At 56.8% G+C, this 12,238-nt stretch overlaps 5 protein-coding genes across 5 annotated transcripts; 1 reads left to right on the plus strand and 4 right to left on the minus strand.

The window, feature by feature from the left end:
• Positions 1-247: 247 nt before the first annotated feature.
• Positions 248-1,731, minus strand: LMH87_009057 (uncharacterized protein; the record flags this gene model as incomplete). The annotated part of the gene is made up of 3 exons (XM_056202328.1): positions 248-1,264; positions 1,315-1,424; positions 1,476-1,731. 3 exons carry the CDS (start codon positions 1,729-1,731, stop codon positions 248-250), a joined length of 1,383 nt encoding a protein of 460 aa, XP_056056902.1.
• A 3,477-nt stretch (positions 1,732-5,208) lies between these two features.
• Positions 5,209-6,471, plus strand: LMH87_009058 (uncharacterized protein; the record flags this gene model as incomplete). The annotated part of the gene is made up of 2 exons (XM_056202329.1): positions 5,209-6,036; positions 6,109-6,471. The coding sequence occupies 2 exons, from the start codon at positions 5,209-5,211 to the stop codon at positions 6,469-6,471; spliced, it is 1,191 nt and encodes a 396-aa protein (XP_056056903.1).
• A 264-nt stretch (positions 6,472-6,735) lies between these two features.
• On the minus strand, positions 6,736-7,614 carry LMH87_009059 (uncharacterized protein; the record flags this gene model as incomplete). Its single annotated transcript, XM_056202330.1, has 1 exon — positions 6,736-7,614. The coding sequence occupies one exon, from the start codon at positions 7,612-7,614 to the stop codon at positions 6,736-6,738; it is 879 nt and encodes a 292-aa protein (XP_056056904.1).
• Positions 7,615-9,127: 1,513 nt separating this feature from the next.
• On the minus strand, positions 9,128-9,904 carry LMH87_009060 (uncharacterized protein; the record flags this gene model as incomplete). The annotated part of the gene is made up of 1 exon (XM_056202331.1): positions 9,128-9,904. The coding sequence occupies one exon, from the start codon at positions 9,902-9,904 to the stop codon at positions 9,128-9,130; it is 777 nt and encodes a 258-aa protein (XP_056056905.1).
• A 981-nt stretch (positions 9,905-10,885) lies between these two features.
• LMH87_009061 (uncharacterized protein) lies at positions 10,886-12,007 on the minus strand (the record flags this gene model as incomplete). Its single annotated transcript, XM_056202332.1, has 1 exon — positions 10,886-12,007. The coding sequence occupies one exon, from the start codon at positions 12,005-12,007 to the stop codon at positions 10,886-10,888; it is 1,122 nt and encodes a 373-aa protein (XP_056056906.1).
• Positions 12,008-12,238: the final 231 nt, after the last annotated feature.

The following is a 12,238-nucleotide window of genomic DNA, read 5'->3' on the forward strand; positions in this document are numbered from 1 at the left end:
ATGTATATTTGTGCTGCTATCGTCTCAAGTTCCCAATCTGCGAGTCAAAATGTGGACTGATATGGAGGCCTTGGCATATGAGAATGTGTAGATACCCATGATTGGTAGTGTTTTGACAGTTTCTGTAATGTATTCATATCCTCCGTATGTGTCTGTCTATGTGCAGTTCTTATATACTGATCATGTACTTGTATTCTTCACGTATCGCCATGCAACGAATCTTCCATCGCAACTCATCGTTCCCAATTTACTGTGCAACAAAGACCACGGGCTCGCCATTGTTCACGGTCGCGCACATCCTGCCATCGCCGCCCGAGGTGTATGTCTTTCCGTCAAAGATGCCCCTCCACGTCTTGTTATTCTTCTGTGTATTCCAGCAGAACTGACGCTGCTGGCCCTTGCCAATATTGCTCGTGAGCGCCATGACGGCTCCGTTCTGGCGGCTCCACGCATACGCGTCGCTCTCGACAAAGAGATGCACGTGGTCGTTGTCGGGCAGCCCGCCGTGGGACTTGCGCACGCCGCCCAGCGCCTGCAGGAACTTGTACATGTCGCTGTCGGTCTTGAAGCCGCTGCGCCAGAGGTCCTCGCGATTGCCGGGGTCGCCGCCGCCGGCGTAGGCCTGCTCGGAGCCGTAGTAGACAATGGGGATGCCACGCGCGAGCATGACGTAGGTGAGCGCGTTCTTGAAGAGCGAGACGTCCTTCTTCTGGTTGAGGAAGCGCGCGTTGTCGTGGTTGTCGAGAAAGTTGCCGAGCGTGGTGGCGTCGGGCACGAGCGACCCAATCTTGTTGTGCATGTCGACGAGCGCCTGCGACGAGTTTTGCTGCTGGAAGAAGCGGTTCAGGTGAAAGTAGACGGGGTAGTTGAGCAGGCCGCCCATGAGCTTAGAGTACCCGGCGACGTAGTTGGGGTCGCCGTCAAAGACCTCGCCGATGGTGTAGGAGCCCGAGGCCCAGGCGAAATCGGGCCAAAAGTCCTTCTCCACGTGCTTCACGGTGTCGATGCGGACGCCGTCAAACTTGTAGGTGCTCATGAGCCACTTGATCCAGTCAATGTACAGACTGCGAATCTTGGGATCCGTGGTGTTGAGGTCCGGGAGGTCGTTGGCGACACGGCAGGTTTCGACGCTGTGCTGGTCGCTGTAGTTGATGCTGCATGCTGGGTGGTAGGAGGAACTCTGGCTGAGAAGCGCAGGCTTTTTCTCGCTGAGAGGACCATTGCCGACGTGGTTGGCGACGACGTCGACCATTATGTAAATTCCCTTCAAAAATTAGCCAAGTAATTAGCCACGTAAGATTGTGTAAACTTTACCTTGCTGTGTGCAGTGTTGACAAGACTCTTGAGCTCGTCTGAAGAGCCGTAGTGGCCGTTGATGGAATACAAGTCCTTGGCCCAATATCCATGATAGCCCCGATCGGAATCTGGTTTTGTTAATAATTTAGGGTAAAGAAAATTATAATTGTCTGACTTACTCTCAATGACCGGAGTGATCCAAATGGCATCAAAGCCCATGCCTTTGATGTAGTCCAGTTTGCCCTGCAGACCTTTAAAGGTACCACCGCAGTAGTTGCCCAAGTTGCCACAGCTGCCGCCGCCATTATCGTTCTCGTTGCGGGCAACACGGTCCGTCAGAGCAAAGTAAATGGTGCGAGACTTCCACGAGTTGGTGTCAGCGCCCAGGGCCGCCAAGGCCTGGGCCAAAAGTGCGAGGGACGCAGTGAGCTTCATCGTGACGAGTGTGCCAAATCTGCCGAGAGTCTAGTGTCCAACAGTCCGCCTACTGAATAGAGAAAAGAGCCTCTGCCCATCGGCGAACTGTGCGTCTATATATACACAAATGAGGAGAGGGAAAGCAGTCGGCGTTCCACGTGGAGAGCCGGCAATTGGGAGGAAAGAAACCGGGGAAGGACTAGTGACGGGCCGAATAGATGCGCAAGTCGGCGATCATAGGGCACTAAGCCATCTTCAAAGAAAAGCCACCGGTCACACTGAGACGCTGACTGTGGATGGACCGGTCGCGATGTGGAAAGCTGATGGCGGGGAACGGCGAATTGTATTACTAGTCACGGAGAATAGACCGCGACTATCAATAAAAACGGCGCTTCCTTTTCATCTTCTCTGTGAACTGATTTCTGCCAAGCCGTTAAGGCCAACTAGTAACTAGCTAGCCTCAGTGCCACTTGAACAAGCAGTTAAGCCATTGGTTTAGGAATGCTACCGCAAGAGTTGTGCTTTTATAATTGTGGATATATAACCTCCGAGAATAAGGCCGGATCGCGAGTTTCAAGGCACGCCGATCAGCGGGAGCATCTCAATCAAGAAACTATTGTCCGTCTTTAGTTCGCATTGGATTCTGCGACGGACAAGCCATTGAGCGGCTTGCGCTGCGTATCAATCTGCGTTGTGAAGCTCTTTGATGGCGGGTGCAGGAAAGCACATGCATCCGGCCAACATCATGCACAGACGGGTGTCGCCCCGCATAAGCAGATATGCATAATGATTAAACGACGACGGAGGACGTTTAAAATCATAGTAATCACCGTATATAGCGCAATGCAGGCACGTTTTCCTATCCGTTTTATTGCCTAGCGAGAGCCGTACAATAGCCGTCGGGTACCAGTCCAAGGACATGCATGAATAGCGGACGCAGAACCGCACTTTTCTTCCGTGGAACCGCGGAATACCTGGTAGTGAGTTATTTTTCTACCGGAATTGTTCTTTCGTGTCTTTGCCACAACACTGATATACCGGCAGAGGCGAGATTCCGTGCCGCGCGCTTCGGTGTTACTGAATTGAGCAGGTGCAAGTTTATTGTGGGCAGAGTCCAGTTAACCAACCCTCTCTGTCAGTGCGACGTCGTGCGTCCGTAAGCTCGATATCCACGATCGTATGTCAGAAGAGGGTCTGCCTTTGACCTCGGCCCCAATTTCCGGCTCGTTGAGGCTGTCGTCGCTGTCATCCGAATCCGATAGTGCAAACCACTCATGGTCCCACAACGTCTTTTCGTGCGGTGCATGGCCGTCAAAACGGAGCCAGGTAAATATGCTCCGAGTTGTATTCTCCGAAACAACCCCATTATCGCGATTCGCATAACACCACGAGTCAGATGTCGCGTTCAAGTCAGCAAGTCGTCCAGTTCGGAAACGGGTCTTTGTCTCTTGTGCGGGGCATAATGTCTCGCCGTCAGTGCAACGCCAAGAGAATCCTTCGTACCGGAGCTCATGATCCTGGCACTCGGTATGATGGCGCGCTTCTATATCGGCATCCTGAAGCGGACTTGAACCGAATGGCTTCCACCGACAAACAGGAAATTGCGAATGGTGTCCGGCCCGCGCAAGAAAAGCAGCTTACATTCATCTGCGCGCTGTATGTATCCCTCTTTCACGCCAGCCCTCGCGGTAGGTGTTAACATAAATGATTGAACTGCTCCCGACCACGCTGACAAAGTACTGTCTATCGATGTTTGTCCGAGTTCGACCTCTCGCAGGAGTTTCTCCAGAATGCCCAGAACAATGGCACCCAGCCAGAGCCAAGCAACAGCAGGTGAGCGGGAAGCCACCATTTGCCACAGCCCATGAGGTCTACCGCCGGCCAAATTTCAATTAATTTCAAAGATCCTTGAAGCCATGGAGTGACAGCATTGCATCCTATGCTGGACACTCAGCAAGATTGGTCGTATTCCTCTCCCATTGCAGCTTGATGTGAGGCACTGGTTTATACACTCGGCTTGGTTCAGAACCTCGTATCCTTGTCGACCTTTTCCTGGGTCTGCTCCCCTTTTTCGTTGAAGACTGCAAAGCTCAAGAGCTGGCAGCTGCAGTTCTGGGCCGTTGCCGAAACACGGTAGTAGGAGTGCAGCGGCCAACGCAGCGCGACTCTGATCGAAGACATCTCGTTATATGAAGCAAAATAAATCGCTTTAACCTGCGACGTTGCAGATATAGAGAGCTTCACTGGCTCCGTCCTGGTGACTCGAATCTGCGTCTCTGTACGAAACACCGCGGGGCCGCAGTCACCCTCTCCCTCGCCCCAGAGAGAAGAGCCAGTAGCAAATGCGTTTTCATGCTCAAATTGAGGCGCAATCTCCGCAGGGAGGGTGGCTGATGAACAAGTGCGTCAGTCACGTAGTTGTGAAGAGCGCAGGTCTCTGGGCTGCTGGCCAACGCAGCCCATGTTTCAAGGCCAAATTCACAAGCGCGACGAAAATCGTCGTCGCTCAGCTTGACCTGGTCAGTTTTTTTTGTAGCGATATATGCGCGGCATAACCAGGTCGTGATCAAGTTTCCACTCAGCGCGCGGATGCAGGTGATGTAAGGTGGATGAGGCAGACGTCTATGATCGTGCGGGCGCCGGCATGGCACAGCTTGCGAGACTAGGCTACACCCTTTACTTTGCAGAAGAGAGAAGACACATAAATATGGGTGAGCACTTCCGAGACTAGAGTAAAGAAAAATAGATCTGGCAAGCAAAAATGTGAGATTCATAAACTCACCAAATTGCCCCCTGCTTCATGACAAGCTGGTGAGCCGCAGCACTCAAGACATGACTCGATTGGTTGTGCCTCAGCCCTGCCCGCCACAAATCCCGGTCTAGTGCCGGTTGGCACAGGCAGGGGTTGTACCAGGGGCACGCAATGCGAGGTATACGATGGCTTGGGCCTGCCAAGTTGCCAGCTCTAAACTCTTTTCGTTTCTGGTGCACACGGAGCCGCTACCGAGTACAACACCAGAACTTTTTGGCTCTATTGATTGCGGCATTTCCAACACATGTACTTCTCTGTTTCTTGCTATTTCTTCTGCTTCGTTCTTTCATGTAATCAATCTGCACTGCAAGTCACGTCTGCGAATATTTTGAATCTGCGAATACAGGTTTCCCATTTTCTGCCAAGATGATCGTCGCGCTTAGGTTGTGCGGCTGAAGGCTTGAGCATCGCGCAGTATTCCTATTCGAGTTGGCCCAAGGCATGGCAGCTGAAAGCCCTGTCAGCCCAACAAATCTGTCCATCATCTTTAATGGTCACTGTAAATTTAACCCTAAAAAAGGAAGCCCAACGTTCGTGTCTAATATAAGAGCACGAAGCCCGTCCCCCTGGCCGCCCCAGCTGCCGCGCCGCCTCTACGCCATCACTTACAGCCGTGTCTCCCCAACCGAGCTCTCTCTCAACCACTTGACTCTTCCCCCCGATACTGAGAACCCCTGATCAAGATGGCACCGCGACGCGGAGGCGGTGTTCACACTGGCGGCGGCAGCTCTGGCTCCGGCTCCGGCTCCGGCTGCGACAGTTGCGACAGCCCCATGGGCTCACAGTTCTTCAACCTCTACGCCACGGGCAGCATCTACGGGCAGCTCGTCGTCAACGCCATTCTCGCCGCGGTCCTGCTCGTCGTCTTCTTCCTCAACCGCCGGCCGGCCGCCAAGCTCGCGCACCTCGCGACGTTCTGCTTCTTTGCCGGGTGCGTCTTCCAGTGCGTGCGCTGGGGGCTCGTCGCGCGCGACAACTGGATCCCGCACGGGTACCGCTTCGAGTCGTCCGTCGTCGTCCTGCTGCAGCGCCTCGGGTGGCCGGTGCTCCTGGCCGCGCTGCTCCGCGCCATGCGTCCCGGAAAGATGCTCGGCGCGGGGCCGTGGCTCGGGGTGCTGGTGCTGGGCGTGCTCAACGTGGCGTATGTCGCGTACGACTTTGTCCTGTCCGACTCGGCCGTCAAGGAGTGGGGGCAGTACAGCAAGGGCGGCGGCTGGATCCTGGGCGATCGCGACTTTGGCCTGCTGTGGACGCGGAGCATGGTGGGCAGGTTCACGGACCAGCCCGAGTACGTGCCGTATCCGACGACGTGGTCCCTGGACGCGGCGACTCGATTCAGGGCGTGGCGGATGTATCTGCCAGAAGGGTCGACAGTCTTTCGCGACAGAGACACGCAAATCAAGATGGGCCTGGCGGCGGATGTCGTGGCGCTGGTGCTCGTCGTCGCCATCGGCGGCTTACACGTCGTGACCTGGCACCGCCAAGGCAAGGCCGAGCTGCCTCGACGCAGGGTATGTAACAAGCTCCCAACATACAGGAGCTGCTTTATTCTTATAGCGGCTGACCCATCATTTGTCTTTTAGAGCTTCCTAGCCGTCGCCGTCGGCGGTCTGCTGCTGTCGGCCCTGTTCCGCGTCATCGTCTCGGCGCGCTGGCTCCTACCCAACTGGCGCATCATCACCGATCCGCAGCTCTGGGACGACTGGCTGGCCTACTTTCCCGACACGAACCAGCTCAACGACTTTGTGCGCATGCCGCCGTACTGGCTCCCCGGCTACCGCACGACGGTGGAGGCGTTCCCGGTGCTGCAGGTGTTGTTTGAGCAGATTGGGCCGGTGGTGGCGTGTGCCTTTATCGTGCTGAGCATGGGGCCGGAACGGCGGAGCCGGAGTGCGGTGCGGCAGCACGAGGTCGCGGCCGCGAAGATGAACAACCAGTACAGCTGATACACCGGCTGAGCTTATGCTGAAAACCCGGTTTGAAGCCCGGGTCTGGGACAATTCACGGAAATGGATTAATGGGAAATATCCGTTTTGATTCTGTGGACACTCCAATCTGACTATGTAAATTCTCGATATACAACATGGCCATCTAGCGCAGACTGACATGGCTATTAAATTCCAACTTGCATACTATCTACTACATCATTACGCTCCTTCTCGATGATTCGTATCTTTTTGTGCATTTTACTTTTTTTTTCCGTCATCAGTTTAACCCTGCAGGGAGTAGCCGACATCGCCCGCGTCGGAGCCCATCTTGACGAGCCGGGCACGCATGGCCTCGGCGCGCTCGCGCTCGGCAGGCTTGAGCTGGGAAAAGTCGACGCCGTCCACCCACTTGCCGATGCCGTGCTGGAGGACGTTGCGGGCGCGGAGCTTGTTGCCGCCCGAGTGGCCGACGGAGCCGTGCAGCGTGACGCGGTCCTTTTTGCTGTCGTAGACGCCGCGGTGGAGGATGTTGTTGTTGTAAAACGCGATATCGCCCGCCTCGAGCTTGACGACCAGCTGGTCCGGCAGGACGGGCTCAAACGGGCCCGCGTTGCGCTCGGTATCCGTGCGGGCGCGCGCGTGGGAGCCTGGCACCAGGACCAGGGACTCGTCCTCCCAGAGGGCAAAGTTGTACTGGGCGTGGAAGCCCGGGCGGCCGAGGCGCTCCATCTCCTCCTCGGCGGTGGCCTCGGCGGCAATGTCGTCGCGGTGCCAGCGCAGCTCAAAGTCGCCGTCGGGGCGGACGAGCATGTTGAAGAGCTCCATGACGAGCTGCTCGTCGTCGCACTGCAGCAGCTGCTTGACGATGTCGAGGACCTCGTCGGAGAAGTAGAGCTCGGTGAAGATCTCGTGGCCGGGCAGGGCCGGGTTCATCATGTGCTGGACGCCCCAGATGCCCTTCTCGGGCTCCCACTGCCAGGGCGGGAACTGCTTGCCGACGGTGCGGATGTGCGGCCACTCGCCCTTGCGGGCCATGGCCTCGACCTTGGTGGCGGCGTCGCGGAGGCGCTGCAGCTTCTCGGGGGAGACGATGGACTTGACGACGACGAAGCCGTCGCGCTCGAGGTCGGCGAGGTAGGAGGACGTCTTTTGGGCGGGCATTGTGGCGGTGGTTCGTGGTTGTGGTGTGGTGTTGGTTGGGGGGGTATATTAGAAACTTGGTACAAAGAAAGACGGGATGAAAAATAAGAGGATGTGTAAAAGATGATGTATTAAAGGAAGAGGAAGAAAAAGCCAAGCCTGGGGGAGGTGCGTGATGTGGGATATAAATTCTGGGCAATGCGGGGAGATGTTGGGGCAGCCAAGCAACGTCTTCGTCTTGACTGAGGCATGAAATGAATGAGGATGAGCTTCACCTGCATCAATGGCGGGGTTGCTGCAACGTTTGGAGAAGCCCCAGCCCAGGCGGCTTGGAGGGGTGGGCCAGCCCCTGCAATCCGCTGTAGTGGTGGCGTCTACAGCGACCGTCGGTACCTGCGCTTCGGTGTCTTGCCCGCTGGCTTTACGGGTACCTGGGCATGACTCTCCTCTGTCAGTTACCTCGGGTGCCCAGTAGAAGAAAACGCCATTACGGCAGAATGCATCAGATGGTAGTCAAGCAAGCAAGCCAATGGTTCCAAACGAAAAGCCTATAGTAGCAAGCAGCTGGTTTCACGTAGCATGTGTACGTAATAGCCGTCCTTTTGGCAGGCACGCTGGCTCGGGTTTATCAGATGGTGCTGTGGGCGAAAATTGGACCTTGGCCCAGGTGCCCACCGCGCTGAACGACAGAGGTTGAGAGGGTCGGATTAAAAGTTTACAGCGCACGAGACACGCTAGGCCCTGCTGTGGCTGTCCTGCAACCCACTGTATGTCCGGCCCAGGTCTCTGGTTGAGCCGTCTGCAGTTAGGCCTGTGCCGATAAGCGCGACTGTTACATCTGCTCCTGGCAAACAGTTTACTCACACCACTACATCATTCAAACCAGTACGGCCGTTCACCAACCATGCCAGCTTTCAGCAATCATCTTTCCAACCTCTCGTCTTACTCAATCCCAAGGCCATCAACATCCAGTCCCAGCTACAGGCTCATCAGGCCACACTCACCTGCTCTATCCGCACTAATCAGGTAATTCGCCTCCAAACCAGACCAGACCCGACCCGACCCCGCGGCCGATGATACGTTACTCGCACCCGCACCACCCACAAGTCGTCCCCCGTTCCCCGGCCTGCCGCGGGGTTTGACCCGCCTTGCCGAACCGGAGCGCCGCTGACCATTGATTTTGACCCTACGGCCCAGCCATGATATGCCTGCCGTCGATCCGGTTAATTGTCTTGCGTTGGTCTGCCCGGTGATCGGATAAAAGAGGAAATGTGTGGTCAAGACAACAACAGGTTCTCACTTGTCATTCGTCAACCCGACGTCGCCCAGACGTCAATGCTACCATGACCAATACCACGATGCCAATCATGCGTCCATTCTGAACATATCTAGCCGTCTATCCAGTCTTTCTTCCCAATAGTTCTTTATCCCTTTGTCCGCGTCTAGATCCCACGCCCCTGACATCATATCTACACACACAAAACAAAAACATCATTCTAAAATGCAACAACGCGCCAAACCATCCTTTTTTTTCTTACGCCTTGGGCCACCGCACTTCGAACCCATTGACCGTCTTTTGCACGTCCAGATCCCCCGGGTCATTCTCAAACAGCGGCTTGTCCAGCATCCTCTCCTCCACCCGCACCACCTCCAGCCCAGCCTCCCGCGCCACGTCAAAGAACTTCATGTCCAGGTCCCGCTTCCACGGCCTGTACGACGTGAAGAAGACGTACGCCACGCTGTCCGCCGTCGTCCCCATGGCCTCGCGGATCGTCTTGACCAGCATCCCGTGCTCGTTGTGTCGAAACAGCAGGTCCGCCAGGACCAGCACGTCGAACCGCGTCCTTCCCTCTGGCAGTCGCTCGAGCAGCGGCGCCACGTCGCCGCCCCAGACAAAGCCCGCCGCGTCGACGGCGGATGCCATCTGGCCCCGGGGCTCCGTCGTCTCGTCGCACGCGTCAATGTTCTTTTGCATGTTGACGACCAGGTCCGGGTCCGGAAAGTCCGTCATGACGACTCTCCGGGCGCCCAGGATGCCGGCCACCAGCGAAGGCAGGCCCGACGCGGCGCCGAGCTCCAGCACCGTCCTGCCGCGGACGCGCGCCGGCTCGGCCTCAAAGTAGTCGGACACAACCTTGGCGCCGTTCCACAGGTGGTGCGCCTCGGTCGGGCTGGCGCCGACCAGGTTCAGGAGGATGGCCTTGCCGCTCTGCATCGTGTACGTCTGCTGCGTAGGCGGCGGCGTGGGAGGGTAAAAGTCCTCGGGCTCCTCCATGAAACCCGCCGCACCGTAGTCGTCGTCGCTGTCCATTTTGTGCACCGGACTTTTGTGTCCCTGTAATTTCTCTGTGATTTCCCTCTCTTCTAATTCGTATAGTCTGGCTTGAGAGACTGCTTTTGCCGGCCAGAACACGCTTCAATCCCACTTTTGCTTGTGATATCAAATGCCGATATCAGCTTGCGCGTGGACAGTGTGACGTGTGATGTCACAGCCTGCGGTCCGGGAGTCGGTTGCAAGCCACTGTCTGAAGCGCAAAGAAGGAACACGCCCTCGAATGCAACCACGACTAGCCACGGCTTTGATTCGTATTGCTCGGTGGAGACCGGAACGAGCCGCAAATAAAGGCCGGCTGAAAGAAGATGGCGAGCGGCACTTGATGGTGAAGAGTCTGCTGCCCGCCGTCTCTCTTCTTATGGCAATGTACAAGGACGGCTTGCCTGTACAGTGCACCAGAATTGACCCTTCGGAGAAAAAGAAGCAGGTCCAATCTTCCGCAATAAAGTGCCCGTGATCTGCTCAGCCCTGCTGCAGAGTAATAAACAACCCAGTCGTGTAGATTTGGCAAAACGGCTCTTTTTTTTTTCTGCGCCGCAAATGCAGCTCTTGTGGTTTAGTGGCCGTCCGTGGTGGAGCCCCGTGGTTGCATGCGTCTCCAGAGCCATGCAGCCTCAGCATCCCATTAAACCCCAGTTTGCCCAGCCGACTAGTTAGTAGATGGCAATATAATAATTAGGTTGACTAGTAAAGCCGTGGCGGACACATTCTAGAAACCGCAGATACCCGTCGGCTCGAGCTGCAGCCGCCCCCAGAAAGTGATGACGCTAAAACTCGGGCTGTCACCTTGGAGGTGCAGACACTAGCCTTGAAGCGACCTTTGCTCACGAGGTGCATTTGCGTTGCGAATCAGCATCTGATTTGTTTCCATTTACAAGGCTGGCATTCATTGTATTGCTCTAGAAAATGACATCATGCCCGTTGTAGCTTTCCCTTTGCCGCAACATCCCGACAGCCTCAGCTCCCCGGTCCGAACCGCTGTCTCGCCAGTTCCTGCAGCATACTCATCGTGCCCTGCTCGCGCTCCTGCCACTTGCGCCGCTTCTCCTCAATCTCTTCCTGCTTGGCCCGCTGCAGCTCCTCGCGGCGAATCTCGCGCTCCGTCTTGCGCCGCCGGTCCTCCTCCTTGCGCTGCCGCAGCTCCGCCACCGAGTCGCCGCCGCCCATCAGCTCGCTGTCGTGCGCCGCCGCCATCGACCCGCCCGGGCTGCCCTCGCGGAACTGCCGCATCTTGTCGTTGACCTCGCGCTTCTTCTCCAGCTTGCGCTCGCGCGTGCCCGCCTCGGCGCGCGGCACGAGCTCGTCCAGCTGCTCCTTTTGCCGCTTGCGGTCGGCGCGGCGGTCGGCCCGCAGGTCGTCGCGGGCGGCGTCCCGGTCCTCGGCGCGCAGCTCGTCGCGCAGGGCGAGGTCGTCTTTGGATGGTATGGCGACGCCCATCCGCGTGCCGCCACGAGAGGAGGAAGGCAGCGTCGGCCCGTAGTCGGAGTCGGAGTCGTCATTGTCATGAGCAGCAGTATCGTCCAGGCGCCGCTCTTCCACTGGTGAGTGTCGTCGGTCTTGCCTCGCCGGCTCAGGCCGGCTTGCGCGCTCTGCGTCATCTGCTGAGTGCGATGCCACAATTCTCTGAAACATGTCCGGGTCATACCAGCCCTCTGCCAGCTCACCCCTGTTCCATTTTCCGATGAAGCTCTTCCAGCGGCCCCTGACTTCGCGGTCATCCATGTCTTCGATATACTTTTGCTTCTGCAGATCCAGGTAAGAAGCCAGCAGGGGTTCAAACTTGCGTAGATCGCCCTTGGTCAGTGGCCGTGCATCAAATGGTAGTGTCGCCGGCGGTGGCGCCGGCGAGTCGCGCTCCCTGCGCCGGTGGTGCTCATGGTGCCTGCGTGGCGAGCGTATCCGCCCTGTTGAAGGTTTTCCATCAGACTTGTGCTCTCTTGGGCCTCTCCTTTCATGTTGGGTATCTTCTGATCGTCGCCCTCGCTTGTGATCTGGTGAACGAGACCGTCTGTCGCGATGGCGGCGCGAGTCGTCGGTTTCGCGGGTGGCGCGGGAGCGCTCATCAGCGGGTCCGGGCATTATGTTGTACGGGCTGTGAGCGAGTAACACTTGTCGCAATACGGCTGAAACTATGCAACGCCTTGTCGCAGCCGGTCGCAGGTGTTGTTATGTAGATGGATATGATGCTTGGTGAGATGAGATGGCTGAGCGAGAAGCAGCATTTAAGATGAAAATGCGCTTCGGTAGCTGCCGCCCCACTCAAACCTGCCACAACGTCGCTTTGCAACAAGACAGAGCTGTTTGTGGATT

The sequence above is a fragment of the Akanthomyces muscarius genome (assembly GCF_028009165.1).
Source record: "Akanthomyces muscarius strain Ve6 chromosome Unknown contig_18, whole genome shotgun sequence".
In the NCBI taxonomy this organism is placed as follows: domain Eukaryota; kingdom Fungi; phylum Ascomycota; class Sordariomycetes; order Hypocreales; family Cordycipitaceae; genus Akanthomyces; species Akanthomyces muscarius.